The sequence below is a fragment of the Chrysemys picta genome, chromosome 6 (genome assembly GCF_011386835.1).
Source record: "Chrysemys picta bellii isolate R12L10 chromosome 6, ASM1138683v2, whole genome shotgun sequence".
Classification (NCBI taxonomy): Eukaryota; Metazoa; Chordata; order Testudines; family Emydidae; genus Chrysemys; species Chrysemys picta.
In genome coordinates, this window is record NC_088796.1 from 87,186,893 (window position 1) to 87,208,945 (window position 22,053).

At 42.5% G+C, this 22,053-nt stretch overlaps 2 protein-coding genes across 6 annotated transcripts in view; both read left to right on the forward strand.

Annotated features, from left to right (window-relative positions):
- Positions 1-5,008, forward strand: part of SLC35D2 (solute carrier family 35 member D2) — a 28,278-nt gene extending 23,270 nt beyond the window's left edge. For all 3 annotated transcript variants that reach the window (XM_005304280.4, XM_008163172.4, XM_024101147.3), the window contains 4 exons: positions 291-358; positions 1,521-1,599; positions 3,344-3,426; positions 4,158-5,008. In XM_005304280.4, the coding sequence (XP_005304337.2) occupies positions 291-358; positions 1,521-1,599; positions 3,344-3,426; positions 4,158-4,245 (318 nt within the window). In that variant the 3' untranslated portion in view covers positions 4,246-5,008. The remainder of the gene's footprint in view (positions 1-290; positions 359-1,520; positions 1,600-3,343; positions 3,427-4,157) is intronic.
- Positions 5,009-13,213: 8,205 nt separating this feature from the next.
- Positions 13,214-22,053, forward strand: part of HSD17B3 (hydroxysteroid 17-beta dehydrogenase 3) — a 31,484-nt gene continuing 22,644 nt past the window's right edge. Inside the window, exons 1-2 of one of the 3 annotated variants that reach the window (XM_065599402.1) lie at positions 13,214-13,503; positions 16,777-16,823. In XM_065599402.1, coding sequence (XP_065455474.1) covers positions 13,350-13,503; positions 16,777-16,823 — 201 coding nt within the window. In that variant the 5' untranslated portion in view covers positions 13,214-13,349. The remainder of the gene's footprint in view (positions 13,504-16,776; positions 16,824-22,053) is intronic. The other 2 variants (XM_042854568.2, XM_065599401.1) reach the window with 2 other exon arrangements.

A 22,053-nucleotide genomic window follows, 5' to 3' on the forward strand; every position in this document is an offset into this window, starting at 1 on the left:
TTATTCATTTGTTGCATAGTGTTTGCAACATGCAGTCTAATGTGCCTGCTCTGTTAAGATTGCTATACCAGACAAAATTAAAGAATATGTTACAAATCAATTGTACTGTTAGCCTGCTAAATGTATAAATCTGTCTCCCAGGTGAATATAAACCCTCCATAATTCTAGCATGAATTGTAATCAATTGTTTTTCTTATTTTGGACATTTTCATTTTAACAATGTTTCCCTGAATGTATATACCATATTTAATTATACAGTATTTAATTGCATATTTCTTTCTTTTTAATAGGTCACAGATTTCAAGCACTGGACAAATCTTTTATTTCTCTTTCAGTTTCTTCTCTCCTGCTTCTTGGGGTAAGAAGGCAGTGATATATGAAGAGGTTTTGGCAGCAATTTTATTTCATCTCTCAGAAATGTAGTTAGTTAGGTAGAAAACAGTAAATACTCAAGATAGTTCTCTGGGAATTTCTAGGAGAATGTACTTCATTGAAATGTAAGATGGTAAAGCTCAGGAGATTTCTAAGAACGTGGACTATGATCAGAACACTTGCTGGCACTTTTTTTTTTAACTGTGGTGGTCAGAAACATGACTCTAAAATGTCATCTCCAAATTATATGAGCTTATTGCACTGAGTTTAATAGATTGCATGTTATTTAGGGTAGGGACTATGTTTATTTATTCTTTAAAGCACCTAGCACAATTCAAGTGCTATACAAATGATGAATATGAATAAAACACGAGCCTTTGCTACAGTTAGCAGAGCAAATAAAAATATAGGAAAGTGAGCTGGATTCTATTCTGTCTCACTGCATCTCCAGCCAGTGTCAAGTAAGTACACATAACGAAATTGGTACTACTGGTGGTGATTTAAAAGGCAGAGAAGATGCAGCCTGAGGTGCATCTCGGGTGGGGCTTGCACAGCTGACATTTATACAAATAATTTTTAGACTTGTAATCTGAACAAATTTGGTATGGGAGTCATGAAAAGAAACTAAACCCTAATCCTACCATGTCTTTTTCAGAGCTGCTTTTTCAGAACGCTGAATGTACTTCAAAGGAACCAATAAGTTTGAGGACTTCAGTCGGGCTTTGATCATGCAAGGTCCTGAGCACTTCAAAGTGTTTCTGAGCATCCTTGACTCCCATTGGTGTTAATAAGAGACAAGGATGCTTAGCACCTCTTAGAAGCTGTACGTGCCTTGAAGGGTCAGGACCTAGGTCAGTTTAGGGGTAGTCCACAACCTATGGACAGAGATATAGAGATTGTGTTTCTAAAAAAAGCTATAGCACAATTTAACACTAGAAGTGCTAATGTAAATCTTACTATCCTGGGTCACCCTGAAGTAGGGCCATTCAGTATTGTACTTAATGTAACCCAGTGTCAGTCATATGTTTTTTACTTTAAAAGTCATAAACCTTTTACTTTTGATTTAACTGGAATACCATTGTATAATGTTGAATTGTTTAATAGATTCATGTGGAATGAATTTACTAAGATTTGTTTCTTCGCCTTAGGTTTCTCTTAATGTATTCTACAGTCTTGTGCAGCCATTACAATTCTGCACTTACGACATCAGTGGTTGGTGCAATCAAGGTAAGTGGTAGCAGGAAAAAAGAGTGAGAACACTGAAATAGTGAAAAATATTCAGAACATGGTGAAGAGTATTCAGTCACCAAGAGTCTTGCTGATGTTGTGAGTGTATGTATGAGCTGGAAACACAACAAATGGCTAATCCATGTCTTGGTGGCAGTGCTACATTTGCCAGTACAGGAGATCCACATTAGGAGAATGAGTATAATTTCTCCCAGGACTAAGTGAAGCTCAGATGTATTGTAGAAATGAACATTACTCCGGCCTTCCCTGCTTGATAAAGCTGCACCAGTGTAATTAAAGGTGTGATTTTAAACTGATTTAGTTAATCTGATGCAAGCTCCTGTTTGAACACATTTATTTCAGTTTGAGTGACTTATTTTGGTTTATCTTAAACCGATTCCTAATTCACTTAAGATAATACAAACAAAGCATGGTTTAACTAAACCAATTAAATAAATTAAATTAAATAACAAAAGTGCAACTCCCTCATGTAGATAAGGCCTGAGTGTCCATGTGAGAAGGTCACTGACTGCACAATTGACTCCTCTTGCCAGCCTATTCATGGAGGAGAACACAAGAGTTGTCAAATGAAAGAAGAGTACTGGTTTAAAAAAAAACAAACTGGTAAAATGGTTCTCAGTCTGAACAAAGGAGAGAAGATCCTAAGCATCTCCTCTAGAATGGCCTTGGTCGGACTGGATGCAAAAGCTTAGAGAAGCCCCAATTGGATGGCTCCAACATGTTTAAATTTGTCAAAGGAGCATTGAAGTTGCTGTCTTCTGAATGTTTTCTTTTCTAATTCCTGCAAGCATTAAAGTGGAAACCTTATCTCTCAGATCTGATCCGTGCATTGTTGTTTTAACTTTTGTACATTTGCCCTGAGACATCTGGATAGGGCACATTACAAATCGGAAAATAACTAAAGAAATGCGGATCATTACAGGCACAATAAAATCAATGCCACAGACATTGCTTTGTATACTGGTTCACATATATCCACCCCAAATTTGAAGTGACATAAGAATCCTTTAGGCGTTTCGTCATAAACAAGGGAACAAGGGTCTTCCAATACATGAAGACCCAAATAACATACCAAAATTTGGTCAGTATAATAATGCCTGCATCTGTAATTTTCACTCCATGCATCTGAAGAAGTGGGTTTTTTACCCATGAAAGCTTATGCCCAAATAAATCTAAATAAATCTTTAAGATGCCACCAGAACACACCCTTTTGCAGTGAAGAGGAACCCTCCTTATATTGCAAAAAGTAGCATCCATTTTTTTGGGGTGGGGAGGGCCCAATTTGTGCCAACAGTTGAATAGCCAGTGCAAATCTGAATGCCAGCACTTCTACACAATTGCAGACGTAAATTAAGACACTATAGACACAGATGCTGAGATTTTCACCTGAAAAAGAGAGGTTGGGCTCAGCTGAAAATGTACCCTGCAAAAAAGGTACATAGAAAAGTATTAAAGAAATAGTCCTTGGACTTTCTGGTCCTTCAAAAACATTCTACCTGAATCAGCTTGTAGTGAATTGTTCATATTTGGGAAAATTGATGATTGTTTATTATATATTGTTTTTACATTATCGGTAAACTTGCCACACTGTGAAACTGATTTTAGTAATAGTTTTTTAAAGGACAACAGCTAAAAACGTTCAAAAGCAAATTAACTTGATGACATCTAAGTTCTCAGAGGCTAAAATTGTTTAGTAAATGCATGGCTTTTGATTTCTTTTCAGAATATATCCATTGCTTATATTGGAATGTTGATTGGTGGAGACTACATATTCTCTATATTAAACTTTGTAGGGCTAAATATTTGGTAAGTGGAATCTGACTGGTCTTCATTTGGTAAAACTGAGAAACTATTCCTTAATGAGCACTAGTTTGTTTTTGTTTCAGTTGGCCAATTTGGCTGAGGTAATTTTGAAACCTGTGGCTGGGCAAGTGCTATATGTTGCCTCAAGATGTAAAATGAATTAGGATCAGTTCTAATTTTTATGTCTATTTATGTTTGTTTCTGTATATTTATTTTGTCATATTAAGATTGTAATTATGTAGATATACCTGCAGTTTTACTACTAGGAGCTGTAGCTCATTATTTTTTATGAGCAGAGCTGGGTCTTGTCAGTTTGGGGATGAGACATCTAAGGAAACTCCAAGTATTGCAGGAAATGGGAATGTTGATTCAATGAGATGTGCTTATCCCTGTGACTTGTTACTGAATCTGTGTGCCAGGATGGTGTACTTTCAGTAGGAGTAATCATTTTTCATTTCCAGTTCATAAAATCTGTTGTGTTACCTGCAGCCCAACCCATTTGGGTGCTATAGAGTGGTTATTTATTGATTTCCCCCTTCCCCCGTGTATTCAGGGCCAGATTCTCTGCTCATGTAAATCAGTGTAGCTCTAAGCTATATAAATTTACACCAGCTGAGAATCTGGCTCTCTGTCTGTAAAGCACTTTGAAATCTTTTGGAAGGAAAGTTGTTATATACATATCTGATTTTTGTCAGCAAGTATTCCTGACCCTGTGTCTGCTCTCTCTTCTTTAGCATGGCAGGAGGACTGAGATATTCATTTTTAACATTAAGAGACAACAACAAGCCTAAGCAGCCTACAGATGTAGAAAACACATCTTGATTCAAAGACCTAGCAAAAATGAATAACGTGAAAGGCAGTGAAGATGCAAGCTCACTAAACAGCACTGCCATGAAGTTAATCAAGCACATGCAGCAGGAATGTATCTGAAATGAGAAAACTACCTCAGTTACCATTGCGTGCACACATTGAATAGGCTCAGAAGTGTTCTTACACACAGTGTTGCCACTTATTTTTGTTTTATTCTTTTACACCAAGACTGACTTATAATATGGGAACATCTATCCAAAGTAATTAGCTAGTTGTGACTGTCTTTATTCTTCTTGCCATTGACAATATTTGTACTCAGCCAAATCTTAAATTTCTTACTCAGTTTTCATCAATTCTTGTGAGGCAAAACTCCCACTAAAGACAATGGGGGCTTGATTCATTTCTGTCCTGTACCTTGCAGACTTTTTTACACCTACAAAGAGGGTGTACAATGCTACCAAATCAAAATGGTTTTACACCCACTTTGCACTAGTGTAAATGATTGCACAACTGGATCCTGGCTCACTACAAAAGCAGTTTTCCCTCTTTTGGTATTGACACCTCCTCATCAATTATTGGGAGTGGACCACATCCAATCTGACTGAATTGGCCTTGTCAACACTGGTTCTCCACTTGTAAGGCAACTCCCTTCTCTTCATGTGCCAATATATTTATACCTGTATCTGTAATTTTCACTCCATGCATCTGAAGAAGTGGTTTTTTTTTTTTCCCACGAAAGCTTATGCCCAAATAAATCTGTTAGTCTTTAAGGTGCCGCCAGACTCCTCATTGTTTTTGTGGATACAGACTAACACTAACACCTTCTGATACTTGGATCCTGGGTGTTTGTCCTGGATAAAGAGTGATTGAAAACCGAATAAGGAACTCAGGGTACAGCCCAGTATGTTTTGAATAAGGAGTCCTCTCTTATCTTACCAAATCTCTGCTTAATTCTTCCAAAGAAGCTATCATTCTCTGTGGTATCACAGTCTGTTGCCACAATCATGATTGTTTTTTCATCAGTGGATTTTTCTGACTTTCTGCTGGATCAAATGAAAGGAAGAGATGGGCAGTGAGAGAAATATTTATTGTTTAAAGCGAAATACCTTGGCTGATTAGCCAGTACTGCATGGAAAAATACGAGAGACCAGAAAGGTAAATTCATTTCTGTTCAGGTATGCATACCTAGATATCAAAGGTTCCCCTCTGCACATTGTTTGTCAGTGCTTAGCTTGGAACACTGCACAGAAAATGCTACTACTGTGTGCTGACTGGAGCAGCAAAAAGTGAGTGGCACACTGAAGACTGACTTTATGCAATAATGTTTCATTGATGCAGAATTGTTGATGTCCCACAGTGTGCCATGTACAACATGATAGCTGAAATCACCTAGAATTCATCTGGTTTTGTTCTGTACTCTAAACTCAGACTGTGTTCCCAAAGATTCACTGAGGAGGGGAAGGATAGTCCAGTAGTTGAAGTACAAAACTTGAAATTGGGTGATCTGGGTTCTGTTCTTACTTCTGCCATAGATGTTGGACAATAACATAATTGCTGTCTGCCTCAGTTTTCATATCTGAAAAGGCAGAAAATATATATTTACCTACATCACTGGGTGTGTAGTTAAGTTAAATTAATCAATCTTTGCAAAGCATTTGATCCTCAGATGGTGCCATAGGAGTGTACAGTGATTATTATTGTTAGGCTTCTCAATTTCAGATACACACAAGCCAAGTTATGATTTTCTGTTGAACTTGTTCGAGTTTCACAAGGTTTTGACATAGAACCAGGTAGATCTGGATAGTATTGATTGACTGAGTTTCAGTTTGAGGTTTGAGCTTCAAACTCAGCAAAAATTGAGGAGTGCAAACCCATGTGGACCATAGGAAGTGGTATTCTGGGTCAGCAGCAATGCCTATTTAGTTCAGTATCCTCTCTGACACTGGCCAGTACCAAATGTTTCAGTGGAAGTTGTCAGAATCCCACAGTCTGCAAATGTGGGATATCTGCCGGTCTCACCCTGATCTCTAATAGCTAGAGGTTGGCTTAAGCACTGAAGCACAAGGTTCCTAAATGTTTGTTGTCATTAATTATAACTCTGGATATTCTTGATAGCCATATAATTATGCACTCTCTTTTTGAATCTTAAGTTCTTGGCCGCAATGACTTCCTGCAGCAAGAAGTTCCACAGCTTAATCAGGTGTTGTGTGAAAAAAGTATTTCCTTTTATTGGTTTGAATTTCTCACCTTTTTAGTTTCATTCACTGTCCTCTTGTTCTCATGTTGTATTGTGAGATACGGAGAACAGAAGCCCCCGATCTATCTTCTCTATACAACTCGCTCTTTTATACAGTATAATTCCAATTATCCAAATACCCTTTTTCCAAAATCCTAGTTTATCCGAATCCACGGTGTGCCTCCTCCACCCCCCATGTAGCCCTATGTTAGTGAATCACCCACTGATAAGTTCTCAATTAGCCTCTTAACATCCACTAGCACTACTCAACAGCTTTATATTTGAATAGTGGTTCTTATTGGTTACTGCAACTAGTGAGATCTAATCTTGTTTGCGCAGCTTGGCAGGACAATGTAAAAAAATATATATCTGTGTTTGGATCTCAAGCAGCAACTACAGATTCTTGAAGTCCTAGACCTGGCCTACACCTAAAACTTAGGTCAACCTAGCTACGTTGCCCAGGGCTGTGAAAATTTTCATGCCTTCAGCACCATAGTTAGGACAACCTACCCCCCAGTGTGGATGTGGCTAGGTCAACAGAAGGATTCTTCCATCCATCTACCTACTGCCTCTTGGAGGGGTGGATAACTACACAGATGGAAAAAATCCCTTCTGTTGATATAGGAAGCATCCACACTGTGGCACAGCTGCAGCACTGAAATGTCAGCATTACGGGCCGGATTAACCTTTTGTGGGCCCAGCGCCAAACATATTTGTGGGCCCCCATGGAGGCAATGGAGCATGGCGCGGGGAAGGTCAGTCCCAGGAGCAAGGGGCCAGCCAGAGGGAAAGGGGCATGGCATGGCAAGGGCAGCCCTACTCCACCCAATGCGAGGGCACTATTTACAAACTGGCAGTTGCCAGATGCACAGTGGCCTGCCCGGCCCTGTGCTGGCAGCATGCCTCTTCCCCTCGGGGGTGGACCTGTGCTGTGCCACACAGCTCCCCCTCCCCCCCCCCGCCCAACATCATCCCAACTCCCTATGGCCAGAGGCCCCCGGACCCACTATGGCCAGCACCCACCCACAAATGCATAGTGCCCTGTACAATACCACCCCTGCCCACCGTCCCACCACAATTGCCCAGCACCCCTCACAGAAGCCCCACTCCCTAGTGCACCAACACACACAGATCTTCCCTGCCCCTTCACAGCCCAGCTCCCCACCGACCCACTCCCCCAAGCCCTGCCTCCCAGCCGCACTCACCAGCCCTGCCGGGAGGCAACTGTGTCTGCTGGGGCTGAGCTGGCAGCACAGCCAGAGCTGGTCCAAGGACTGGGAAAAGCTCCGGTCCCTCAGGAGTGACACGATCATCCCAGCCAGGGCCTGCCCCGGCCTGGGTCCCTCAAGGTGCACTGGCCTGGAGGGGCCCAGCCAAGCCTCCACACTGTCTCCCCATCCACCTGGCTGAGACTGGCCAGGCTTCTGCACCAGTCCCAGGTGGCTCAGCTCTGGGGAGACAGGTGGGCCCCTCAGGTGGTGGGAAGCAGAGACTGCCCGGAGCCGGAGGTGCACTGGGGTCTGGCCAGGGGGCTGAGAGGAGCAGGGGATGAGGCCAGGGGATGGAGAGGAGTCCTCAGCCAGCCGGCGGGCAGGCCGAGAGAAGCAAGTGGTGGGCAGGGGGACCCAGTGGGGTCTCGGAGCGCAGTGCAAGTGGAGCAGGCCGGGGCCCCTTCTGAGCATGGGCCCAGCTCTATGGAGCCACTGAAGCCATTGTAAACCCTGCACTGCCTGTGTTCCCTGTATTTCAAGATCTGTGAAACTGCAGCTCGGAATAGCATTTCTGTTTATCCGAATGCCCAGTTATCTGAAAGCTTTGGATGTACCCCAAACCATTCAAATAAACGGGAGGGTATCATATGCTTCATGCCCCCATTTATTCATTTCCTTTCTGAGATCTGTGTGGATCAAACCAAAAATGGTGTTTGTATGAAGCTTTGTAAAGTGAAACCACCGCATTTTGAACAGTTCAAAGAACAACCGAAGAGCTTGTCTACGTAGCTAAGTCAATAAGTTTCCCTATACTGGTATTATTATATTGGCATGGCTATCCCAGTAAATTTCCATGTGCAGACAAGCCCTAATCCAGAAACCAGTATGTGACCTTTCCATCTCCATTCTGTGAACTATTAAAGAAAAGCAGAACAGGTATTGAAATGCTGTTTTATCATTATGATGTTCAAACAACACCCTGGTATTTTGTTAGTATTAGAGAGCCATGTATTATGGATATGGATTTCAAACATTCTGAAATTTGGGGGGCATTTGTTTCCATGGTTATGTTTCAGCCTAGAAAAATGGAGGCCATTTGCAAAAACCAGAGCCAGGTTTGGATTTAAAACCCTAAAGGTTGGGGGTGTTGGATGGAGCATTTGGACTCTGGTCCATCTCTAGTCAGTGTTTTTGCTAACTTAATTTAAAGTATAAACCATGCTGCTTGATTATTGAAATCTTTTTGCAGGGTATTTAACCTGCTCATGAATAGTTTTTAGTATGAAACTGAAAAATACCTCAAATTCTCACAGGCACTGTATAACCATTTTCTGCCAGCCCTACATCTAGGGCCAGACTGGAGAACAAAGAGCCTCTCCCTGCTCAAGAGTCAAATACAAGAGTCATCCTTGCGTTCCAAGGACCTGTACCGTCGTAAGGGCAAGCTTCTCCAAAGTGAGGAGAGCAGAGACACTGCACCTTCCCCAAAAGTGGCACAGTTGGTCACTTTCTAGCTCTGGAAGGTATTTTTCCTGCTAGAGAATCAATATCTTTCATCACTCCTGCTGGGTGATGCAGCCCTGCACTTCCACTGTCTGGAGTTGGGGCTGCATGCCAGGACCAAGCCTTTATTGTAATCCTACCTTTCATATTCCAATCCAGAAAGCAGCTATTCTGGTTGAACTAATTTCCCTTAGGGCTTGTCTACCTGCTAGGTTACTGTGCAGTAAACCAGGGTGTGGATCCACAGTTTACCAGTTGATTGCACAGTAATGTCACACATGGACACTCCTACAGTGCACAGAGGTTATGGCTATGCTGCAATTAAAAACCCGTGGCTGGCCCATGCCAGCTGACTTGGGCTTGGCCTAAGGGGCTATTTAACTGCAGTGTAGACATTTAGGCTCAGGCTGGAGCCTGTGCTCTAGGCCCTGTGAGTTAAGAGGATCCGAGAGCTTGGGCTGCGACCCAAGCCTGAATGTCTATTTCACAGTTAAACAGCCCCTTAGCCTGAGCTCTGTGAGCCTGAGTCAGCTGACCCAGGACAGTCACAGGTTTTCAGTTGCAGTGTAGACATACCCCAAAAGTCCCAGAGTGTGACTTGGTTTACTACTACTTGAAAGCATGTTCATCACTTTCACTTTTGCCTTCTGGCTATTATGATCTAGTACAATTCTGCCAATTCAGGGAAATACTTTAATTTTTAAAAATGTTTTCTTATATATTTTAAAAAATTCTTGAACATTTTTCTGTTCATGTTGTCTAGTAAAACTCCCTTTGCCCCACCACTACCACCAGAATGTCAAATTTGGGCCTAAATTACCTGACCATTCAACTTTAAGCAGGTGGGCAAGATGGCAGGGTGGCTTTCACTGATAATCAGAGGATTAGCACAGCAGTGGGAGTACAATACTGCTTGATTATATAGCAATTGCACCTACTGAAATGAAAGAAAGAAAGAAACCCTCAAGGAAAACAACTCTGTTCAACTTGGTATGTACCTTAATTCTGCAATATTGTTTGCTGTATGCTTGTAAATAAAGAAATGCAATTATTGTCACTATTTTTGTATTTTTATTATTGGGTGCTGAGGAATGATACTTCTAAATCACAAGTGAACCCTAGGTCAAATACATTACAGTAAAAAACCAACAACATCCTAGTTGAAATAATTTCAATTAGCCAATTATGCATACCAGGCTTCTGATGAAGTGTTTGAATTTTGGGTTGTGTAGCTAAAGTACAAATTTTGATCATTCTTATACATATGTATGTTTTATTAATCAAAGTAGATGTAAAAGATCATTAAGAAATTAAGATGATAAAATAGATGATTCTGTGGTAATGTTTGCAGAGTTTATGTGAATTAACTTAATGTAGGGTGTCAAAACTTATCAAGAAGATATCAAATCCCAAATCCAAAGTCTAATCACACAGTGGCAACCAATAATCTACTATTTTCTTTCTATATAGAAAATTTTGATCCCTAAATGGCTTATCCATTTGCCAGTCAAGTTTTAGATCAGTGAAAGCTACAGGAATGTCAGAGATGTTCAACCAAATGGAATTCTTAAGTTAGAAATTTAAACAAGTATTGAATTATTGAAATGATAATTCAGAATTATTTTGACAGTAATTGGTAACTGTACATACCTCACCCCAAAGTATCCATTTACTAAATCAAAACTACTTCTTATGTCTCTTGCCATACCCCAGTAGATAACCCTACTCTTAGTTTTATACAAACTCATAGGTTATTTTAACTAAGTGCTAAGATGTTTTGTAAACTCTTAGAACTTACTGCTCCAATCTTTCTCTTTGTGTAGACAGGCCAAGATTTTAAAAAATAGGTGCCCAATTTTAGGCTTCTAAGTCCATATTTAGGCACCTAAACAAATGGCCTGATTTTTCCAAAGTGCTGAAGCTAGTAGCTCCCTTTGACTTTAATGGGAGCTGCTGTGTGCTTTGCACTTCTGAAAATCAGGCCACACGTTTAGGTAACTGTAGGGAAAGATTCTGTACACAGAACTTGGATAAGCAGTGACTGGGTGAGGACAATAATTATACAAATTATAATATAAATTATTATATAATTATAATTGTACAAATATTTATAGGCTGTAAAGATCAAGGATGGATAAGAATTGATTATCATAGTATTAGCAGTAATTGGATGAGAGTAAGAAAAGGAAAACTGATGCTGAATATCAGGAGACACTTTCTGACAATGCAACCTGTAAACAGTTGTTGTAAACTGAGTCCCAGAAAAAGAAAATCCCCAAGGTCACTTTCAGTCATTGGCTGAGCTGGAAATAGACCCTAAGAGTCCTGAGGCTCATGGTCCAGATCTGACAGCTAGAAAATACTGCATCTCATTAGAATATCATAGAATCAAGGGACCTCAAAAGGTCATCTAGTCCAGTCCCCTAAACTCATGGCAGGACTAAGTATTATCTAGACCATCCCTGACAGGTGTTTGTCCATCTGCTCTTAAAAATCTCCAATGCTGGAGATTCCACAACCTCCCTATGCAATTTACTCAGGTGCTTAACCACCCTGACAGGAACTTTTTCCTAATGTCCAACCTAAACTTTCCTTGCTGCAATTTAAGCCCATTGCTTCTTGTCCTATCCTCAGAGGTTAAGAAGAACAGTTCTTTTCCCTCCTCCTTGTAACAACCTTTTATGTGCTTGAATATAGTGTAGAAAACAATCTGCTTTGGTACGGAGATGGTCTTGATAAAAATTTTGTTTGTTGTTTATGGATGTTCTGGTGGCAACTCCAAAGTCAAAGTTGTATTGAGATGTTGACTTAAAGAATTCAACCTCCTTGTTATTTATGAAGAACACTGTATCCTCCCCAAACTTACAGCACTCTGAGTACATAATGAATTTCCTGAGAAATTGCAAGTATTTTTTAATAATTTTTTGTTACAATTAGTTAAAAAAGAAGTACTTTAAGCAATGTAGCACTCAAATTGTTTTTGAGAATGATTTTAATCATGGAATAACACAAATATCAAACACTTCAGACTTTCCATTTTGGTAAAACTCACTGGAATCTCATGCACAGTTTGCCTTTGAAGAAATCAGGTTGCAATTAAGTGAAATTATTAATTATTGTTATTGTTTTAATTAGAAACTAATAGACAGGGCCTGCAATAGGACCATTGTGATCAACCAGTCATCACTTTTCCTCTTTAACTAATCTGCATACTGCAATTCTCTTGGCAGAAATGAGTCAGCAGTGTGAGGGGAACTATACACCAGGATTCCTCAGTCATAGCTTATTTGGCTAAAAGAGTTTTTAAATTTGAAAGTAATCCATCAAGTTAAAATATGTAAATGTGTAGTTCAGATACATAAACAACCTTTATTCTGCTCTGTAATAAGCGTATGATGAATGCAGTTTGGGGTTTCTGGACCCAGATTAGATGAAACTGACATTTAAAGATTGGTTTTTCATTTCTTTTCCATTCATGTTGTTGCTACAGAGGAGAGTTAAGGTTGCCTGAGTGCCTTAAGTGTGTATTTCCATGCCTTAACATGTTTGGCTTTATAATAAGTTTAAACTTAACCCTGCATTTTCTATGTTTCTAGTGATTCTTCTTGGGATAATTACAACATTCTTGTATATTTCTTATCCGTAAGTTACTGATATATACTCTCAACCTCAAAAGCAATTTAACATAGAGGTTTTTGTCTGGGAATTTAAAAATGAGTCCAGGCCACAGAGTAGGATCCTAATTCAACATGAACATGCCCAAAGTTTTGAGGTGTCTGCATTGAAGATTTTAGTTTGTCCAGCAGCAAAAGTTTGGAGGTGCTCTCATCCAGGGTTTTGGGATAGACCCACCTTTAGTTTCTTTGAAAATTCTTTTTTGTTCCTGGATGTTTTCCCAAAAAAGGAACCTTGTCTAAAACCAGGTATTAGAAATCCTAGTTTGGTTTTATCTTTTCCAGTAATTTACCAATCTGAGTGTAGTATAGGGACGGTACTTTAATCTAAACCCTTGGCACTCAGTGGGGAAAAAAGAAATCACATGACCCAGTGGATTTGATTAGACTGTACACTTCTCTGCCAATGCTTAGAGAGTAGCAGTGCGCTAGGAGGCAGTTAAGGGGAAGATAGTGTTGGTATTTCATCCAAGCTCGGTGGATCTGTTCACCATGGGAGAGTTCCAACAGCAGCTGCTCACTCTTTTTGGGGGTCTAATTTGTCTATTTACTCTGGTGAAATGCATTAGATTTTTGAAGTATTTTTTCCCCTATGTATGGAATGCTTTGCCTCAGTCTTTCTTTCGGTCAATGGGAGAATGGGCAGGTAATGGAATTTTCTTCACATTTTTATTGCTATAATTGAGTGATGAATTTCTGTGTTATTAATCATGAGTGGTTCTCCCCCTAACCCCTTTAAGAACTAAACTTGTAACTTTTGCTAGCGGTTTTCCACTGATTTTAATTTTTATGAACCAGAAATTTCAGTGTACTTGGGAATACAAGAAAATAATCAGAATGGTTATAAAACACTATATGTTCTTTTTCAAAATACATATATATGGAATTTAACTCCCTCCTCATCCTTCCCTATACTGCACACATCCCAGTTCTATCACTTTTTCTCCACTGGAAGTGCTTTAGTTTTATAACATTGCCTACATCCTTAGTTTCCTGATCTAGCATTTATGAAGCAATTAATTTACCATTAGCATCTGTCCCCATCCTTGGAAGCTTGTTTCCTATGTTCGTGGTAACTTGGTTCCAGTGTAATTTGCCTGAAGTGGCTACCTGTCAATAATAATATCATTAACATCCATATTTACAGTAGACTCAAAACTTGGCTGCTCCATTTTAAAGGTACCACATGTCCTCAAAAGAAGAACATTGGTGTTTAAAAATAAAACATTTTCTTGATATTGAATGCTGAAATTTTTTTTTTTTTTTTTTTTTTTTAGGATTGTTAAACTACTAGCATTAAGCAGGATTGAGGATTTATTGCAGTTTCTGAATTCCTGTATTACAAGTGTCACAGATGAGGTCACTTAATAGCAAGATGCCATCATCAGCATCAAATGCCAATTTTAGTGTAAACACTTTCCCCTCCAGATTGAAGTCTCAAGATCCAGGTCTCATTTACTTTAATGGGAGTAGATCACATCCACTGTACATGTTACATTTTGTTACTGATGGGTGGCATCCACCCCGTTCAGAAGGCCAGCACAATGCCCAGGTACTACTGAAATAACCTGTAAATCCTACATTGAAGAATTAAGTGGGACTTCAGTGGGGCACAAGTCTAGCACTGACTCTCTCTGTGGAGAGTGGATTTCATTAAGTGGAAGTTCTCTGGTTGAAATCCTGACCCCATTTAAGTCAATGGGCTCAGTGAAGATTGGTAAGTTTATTTAAACAGTTCATTGCATCACATGAAGCAGGATATTCTAAGACACTAGAATTAAAATTGGCAGATCTAGACCTGTCAAGTCTGCTGCTTTGCCCAAAAGACTACTGCTTTTTATTGGTCTACTGGGAAACCTAACCAATCACTGCTTGTTTTGTTGAAGGGCTTCTTTCTCCATATGAAATAGGGGAGTGAGGTGTGTATTAACAACTAATCTTGGCATTAAAAACTCTCTCTCATAATTCAGACTACCCAAATCCATATTTTCCAGAGACTCTCACGAAACAAAATCCTTTAATGCTCATATTGCCCATTTCATTCCATTTATTATGATGACTTCTTGGGGCTACCTGGGAATTGTTCAGTTTGTTCCCTATGGTCAGATTGTTTATATGGCACCCAAAGCGTGCTAGTTGCTGGGTCCCCACCCCAAGGATATTTCAAGCCAAATGAAGAGATGATGGGATGTGTGAAAACAAAATTGAAGAGAATGGGTAGGAGAGTGGAGGGAGAAGGGTTACATGTACGTGGTGGCGAATTTGCTTTGGTTGTGGTCTGTGTATGTCCTGGTTGGGGATCGTAGCATCTTTAAACATTGTTCTCTAAAAAATTAAGATATTGTATTTTAAGGTTTGGTGGGATAGAAGTGGACTAAAAGGGACTGGCGTGGTGGGGAAGGATTTGCCAGAGCAAAGGGGCATGGAAGAGAGACTGAAGGGAAGAGGGAGGCAAAAAGAGAGGGACAGGGAGACGAGGATGAGGAACAGGAGGATGGATGGAAAGGGTCACGGTGCTCAGAGGTGAGGTCCACGAGCAGAGTGAATGTGATAGTGCAAGAGGGGTGGTCCATGACAACAGTAGCTCCTCACTGGGCTGTGGGGAATAGTGGGGACTGACAGGCCTGGATTAACTCCCTGCATCATCTGCACTAGCTGGATACTGGGGAAACTTTACAGGCCACCTAGGCAGGGTATTTTCTACACTGCAATGAATAACCCATGACTGGCCCGGGTCAACTAACTCAGGCTCAGGTTGCAAGGCTATAAAATTGTGCTGCAGTCATTCGGGCTCAAGCTGGAGCCTGGGCTCTGAGACCCTGCAAGGTGGGAGGTGCCAGCGTCCAAACTGCTGCAGTGCAATTTTATAGCCCACAGCCTGAGTCCAAGTCAGCTGACCCAGGCTAGCTGCAGGGTGTTTTATTGCAGTGTAAACATACCTGTAGGCTGGTCTGAGCCATGTAGAGTGGGGAAGGGGCAAAGGGCCTGGCATGCTACTCAGCTCTGGCTGTGTCTAGGCAGGGGAGAAGTGGAGACTGGCAGGACCAGATTCATTCATTGCACCTTTTGGTTTTGCTACTAGTTGGTATGAGGAGGAAACTCTGTGGCATTTTTATAGGTCACCTGAAGACTCCTCCGGGCTGGTGGTATTCATGATAGGTACTTAAACATGGGGTAAGGCTGGAATTTTCAAGAGATCCACCTCCCATGACTTTCAATCAGGTTGTGCTCCTAACTGCCCCTTTGTGCTACTGAAAAAAATCTCTTCCTGAGAGGTTAGAACATTTTGATCAAATTCTTTTGCAGAAAAGAATTGAGTCCATCGGTTTGGTTTGGTATCCTGTCTCCAACTGCTCAGAAACCGATACTTCAGAAAAAATGCAAAGCCAGCATAATGGACAATTATAATTATAATTATGCCACAACATGCCTACAGAAGAAATTTCTTCCTAACCAAAGGCATTTGGTAGTTGGCTTGTCTCTGACTCAGTTTCTCCATCTATAATGGGGATAATACTGATCTAACTGTACCTAATAGCGTTGCTATAAGGATTAATTAGTCAATGGTATTAAAATACCTTGAAATTGAAAAGAGCTAAATAAGGTAATAATTATACTTAGTTGAAAAAGTCACAGTGCCAATAAATGAAATATCTAGAATGAAACACCATTGGTACAAATTATTGTTCTGCTTGCACTTTAAGGGGAATTATAAGCCATACTTTCTGTACAATGCATCTAATCACTGATTAGTGGAAGCAGGTTCCTTGGAAAAAAATTAAAAAGAGACTAAAGTTTGCACTTTTAATCCAGCCCTTTGAGCACAAGATATTAGTGTTTAGGAAATTCTGAAGCATGAAGATTGAATAATTAAAGGACGAACAAAAGAAGGTTATAAATTTATTTATTTTTCCCCTAGTGGTCACAGGAGCAGGAGATGGAATTGGAAAAGCATATTCCCTGGAGGTAAGATAAGCACCTATAAAATCAAAGTGGAAATATTGGTGAATGGGAAATTTCTTTCCTTCCAACATTCTTTGCAACTTAGTAAACTGATTCTACAGTTAAGAATATTATATATGCTTAAGGACCTAATCTTTCTTCTGTGTATATGCATAACTCATGTTATCACTTAGTGATATGACATTCACTTTCAAAAATTAGAAGAATGACATGAAATAGCCCCAACTGCTTCCATACTGCCAAGAAAATCACTGGGAAGTATTGAGTGATCCTAAAGATTTCATGCATTCTGTAATAATTTTATAGTATAAACTTTAAGAGACAGTATAGTCTAATAGACTAGGTTTGGGACTGGAAAATCTATTGACCTGGGTTCCATTCTCAATTAACCTGCTGTTTTGTTTTGAGCAAGTCACTAATGCCAAATATTTCAAACTTGGGTGCCTAACCTTAAATACAAATTTGAAAGTGTTGGCCTTAACCTTTTTGCCTCAATTATCCCAGTTTTAATACTGGGATAATAATATCTACCTCACAGGGATGAGTATTTAATAGCATTGCCAACTCTTACAATTTTATTGCAAAGTTCCATGCTTGGTTACTTAATACCCCTGCTCCTGGAAACAAATGTTTATGACAGAATCTCAGTTTTAATTAAAAAAAAAATTTCTAGCCCTCATGGTTGCAGAGAAAAGCTTGAAAATGTTATCTGATGGCACAAAAACCAGAAGGCATAGAAAAAAACATTTTTAAAAAACTTTATTTTTAAGCCAATCTTATGACATTAAGGGCCTGACGCATGGTTCTGAACATCTGGGGTTGTCCGTATTGTATTTTGTTTGAACATATAAAGCATAAACAAAAATGCCTAGTATTTATAATTTAACACTAATTGGTAATTATTATTATTATTATTTTATTAACCACCCTCCTGGATCACACCCTTCCCATGCAGAAGAGTGGGTCAGTTTCATTCTCTGCAGCATTCCTCCTTCCCTTGTCTTTGGTCCAGTTCTCAGTGAATGGGCAGGTGGGGGGAGGGGATCAGCTGGGGAAGAATGTGCAGAATAGGGGGAATTAGCATGCATGCCCAATTGCATCTTCAAAACCACATTTATGAGTGCAAATACCTACAAGTGGAACTTGGGGAACAGTGCATATAAGTGAGTGTTTGGATGACATTTAACCAATGTGTTGTTACAAATGCTGTGTTGCCCACACAAATGTGGCTTTTGCATGCATACAGAGGTGCACCTGCAAATGTTATGGGTCAGACTCAGTCACACTGGCTGCTCTGTGCTATTTGAGCAATGCAAAGCAACTGTAAACTCGGCTTAACAGGACAATTAAAACACATTTATGGCTGCGTTGTGTTACTGGGGAGGAGTAGAACAGATTGAGTGAGCTTTTGAAAAATTTGGCTGTTACTGACCAGTTACTGTGGAGCATTTGTTAATTATTTTGGCTTTTGTAGTACGAGTAAGAGTCAGATTCCGCCATCTTTATTTATGCTGAATAGGACCTTACTCCACAAGTAGCCTTATTGATTTAAACCCTGCTCAGCTAATCTACAGGGCAGATGCCAGGCACAGGCCTCTGTGAGCTCACTGCTCAGCATCTTCATTTGGCAGGCACAGGATTTTGTGAGGCTACTGGTTAAATACCTCTGACCCTTTGAAGTTTCTTACGTGGCTCCTCTGCCTTGCTGTACTGATATTGAAGTATAAGCCCCTCTGAGGTTACAGACTCTGTGCCTCATGTTCTCTGGGCTGATGCGAAGGCACAGGTCTCACGGATGTCTCCTCCTCAGCACCTCTAGTTTGCTGGGTTGAAGCCAAAAGGCCTTTATATGGGTATTGGCTCAACACTTCTGCACTTATGGGTTTATAACCCAGGACAGATCTCTGCAGGTGTGATGGCGAGGGACGGCCCCTGTGAGGGTTCCTGGCCAGCATATCTAGTTTTCTGGGTTGATGTAAAGGCATAGTGTTACTGGCATGACAGTTATAACTTGCTAATGTTACAGGGCTTGTGGAAGCAATAGACTCAGCACTTATAGTTTGTATTAAAGTTCAGGCCTCTGTGAGACTAGGGTTACCATACGTCCGGATTTTCCCGGACATGTCCGGCTTTTTGGGGCTCAAATCCCCGTCCGGAGGGAAATCCCAAAAAGCCGGACATGTCCGGGAAAATAGGGAGGGAGGGCTCGGCGGTGCTCGGCTGGGGCCTCTGGGGCTGAGGCCGGCGGTGCGGGGCCGGGGCCGGCGGTGCTCGGCAGGAGCCGGGGGCGCGGTGCTGGGCCGGGAGCCGGGGGCGCGGTGCTGAGCCGGGGGCGCGGTGCCGGGCCGGGAGCCGGGGGCGCGGTGCCGGGCCGGGGTCCAGGAGCCGGGCGCTCGGTGCCGGGCTGGGAACCGGGGGCGCGGTGCCGGGCTGGGGGCCAGGCCGGGCCAGGAGCCGGGGTTGCGGGGCCGGGCCGGGGGCCGGGCCGGGGAGCCGGGGGCGCGGTGCTGGGCCGGGAGCCAGTGCCCCAGGGCCCGAGCCAAGCCGGGCGGGAGACGCCGGAGCCAGAGCCTCTTGGCCTGGGCCGGCTGGCCGGCTGGCCGCCAGAGGGAGCCGCTCAGCCAGGGGGGCCGGACTCGGCCGCGCTGCACCCTGCCCCAGCCTACCTGCTGCCTCCCTGTTTCAGGCTTCCCGCGAACATTTGATTCACGGGAAGCAGGGGAGGGGGAAGAGCAGGGGGCGGAGCGTTCAGGGGAGGGGGCAGCGTTGGGGCGGGGCTGAGGGCGGGGAAGGGGCAGGTCCGGGTCCCCATGGAGTGTCCTCCTTTTTAAAAACTAAAAGATGGTAACCCTAGTGAGACCGTATTGGGCTGATGTGAAAATCCAGGTTCCCGTGAGGTCTCTGGATCAGCATTTCCAGATTCCTGGGCTGATGTTAAGGAACAGGCCTCTGTGACAATACTGGCTCAGTTCCTCAAGCTGGCTAGTCTGATATCAAGGCAGAGACTGCTCTGAGGTTACTAGGCTCTAGCTTGCTGGCTAATTTCATGGAACAGATTTCTGTGAGGTCCTCTGGTTCTGGACCTTGAGCGCCTAGGGCTGATGTCAAGGCATAGGGCTCAGTGCTTCAGACTTGCTAAACTGTTCTCAAGGCACAGGTCTCTGTGAGAATTACTGGCTCAGCAGCCACAGCTTGCTGGGATTATGTCAACTCTTAGGCCTCTATGAAGTCACTACACTGCGCCCTGGTCTACACTACGAGTTTAGGTCGACTTTAGCAGGGTTAAATCGAATTAAGCCTGGACACGTCCACACGACGAAGCCCTTTCTTTCGACTTAATGGGCCCTTTAAACTGGTTTCTTTACTCCACCTCCGACGAGGGGATTAGCGCTAAAATCGGCCTTTGCGGGTCGGATTTGGGGTAGAGTGGACGGAATTCGACGTTATTGGCCTCCGGGAGCTATCCCACAGTGCTTCATTGTGACCGCTCTGGACAGCACTCTCAACTCAGATGCACTGACCTGGTAGACAGGAAAAGCCCCGCGAACTTTTGAATTTCATTTCCTGTTTGCCCAGCGTGGAGAGCACAGGTGACCACGCAGAGCTCATCAGCACAGGTAACCATGATGGAGTCCCAGGATCGCAAAAGAGCTCCAGCATGGACCGAACGGGAGGTACGGGATCTGCTCGCCATATGGGGAGATGAATCATTGCTAGCTGAACTCCGTAGCAGTAAACAAAATGGCAAAATATTAGAAAAGGTCTCAAAGGCCATGAAGGACAGAGGCCATAACAGGGACGCACAGCAGTGCCGCGTGAAAATTAAGGAGCTAAGGCAAGCCTACCACAAAGCCAGAGAGGCAAATGGAAGGTCTGGGGCAGAGCCGCAAACATGCCGCTTCTACGCAGAGCTGCATGCCATTCTAGGGGGTGCAGCCACCACTACCCCAACCGTGTGCTTTGACTCCGTCAATGGAGAAACACGCAACAGGGAAGCGGGTTCAGGGTATGCGGAAGATGATGATGATGAAGACAATGAAGATAGCTCACAGCAAGGAAGCGGAGAAACCAGTTTCCCCAACAGCCAGGATACGTTTATCACCCTGGACCTGGAACCAGTAACCCCCGAACTCACCCAAGGCGTGCTCCTAGACCCTGAGGACACACAAGGGACCTCTGGTGAGTGTACCTTTGTAAATATTACACATGGTTTAAAAGCAAGCATGATTAATGATTAATTTGCCCTGGCAATCGCGGCCAGTACAGCTACTGGAAAAGTCTGTTAACGTGTATGGGGATGGAGCGGAAATCCTCCAGGGACATCTCCAGAAAGCTCTCCTTCATTTAGTCCCAAAGCCTTTGCAAAAGGTTTCTGGGGAGGGCTGCCTTGTCCTGTCCGCCATGGTAGGACACTTTACCACGCCAGGCCAGTAGCACGTAGTCTGGAATCATTGCATAACAAAGCATGGCAGCGTATGGTCCCGGTGTTCGCTGGCATGCAGACAACATCCATTCCTTATCTCTCTTTGTTATCCTCAGGAGAGTGATATCATTCACGGTCACCTGGTTGAAATGGGGTGATTTTATTAAGGGGGCATTCAGAGGTGCCCGTTCCTGCTCGGCTGAACAGAAATGTTCCCCGCTGTTAGCCATGCGGTGGGTGGGAGGGGCGGGGAGGGGTGAAGGGATCATCCCAGAGAATTGGGTGTGTGTGTGTGGGGGAGGGGGGCAGTTGGGTTTGTGCTACATGTTAACACGGAAACCCCAGCCCCTCCTTTTACATTGCAAACCCATTTTAAATGGCCAACCCAACGGGTCCTTGGTATGGGAAATGAGGGCGCTACTGTTTGAAGCCATTCCCACATGTTATGAGGGTTAAAAAAGCCAAAAGACTGTGGCTTACCATGGCTGCCTGCAAGCCGAATTCTGTTGCCTGGCACCGCATGAGTGATCTCTCACACCAAACCGGCAGGCCCTCAATATAAGAGGAAAAATGCGACCTTGTAATGAAAGCACATGTGCTGTGTAATGTGAACAGCAAAATTTAACGTGAAAGAGTGTACCCATTGTTCTCTAAAATGTGTCTTTTTTAACCACCTTTCCCTTGTCCTCCACCAGCTGCAAATGTTTCTCCTTTGCAGAGGCTAGCAAAGATTAGAAGGAGAAAACGGCGGACTTGGGATGATATGTTCACTGAGCTCCAGATGTCCTCCCACGCTGAAAGAGCACAGCA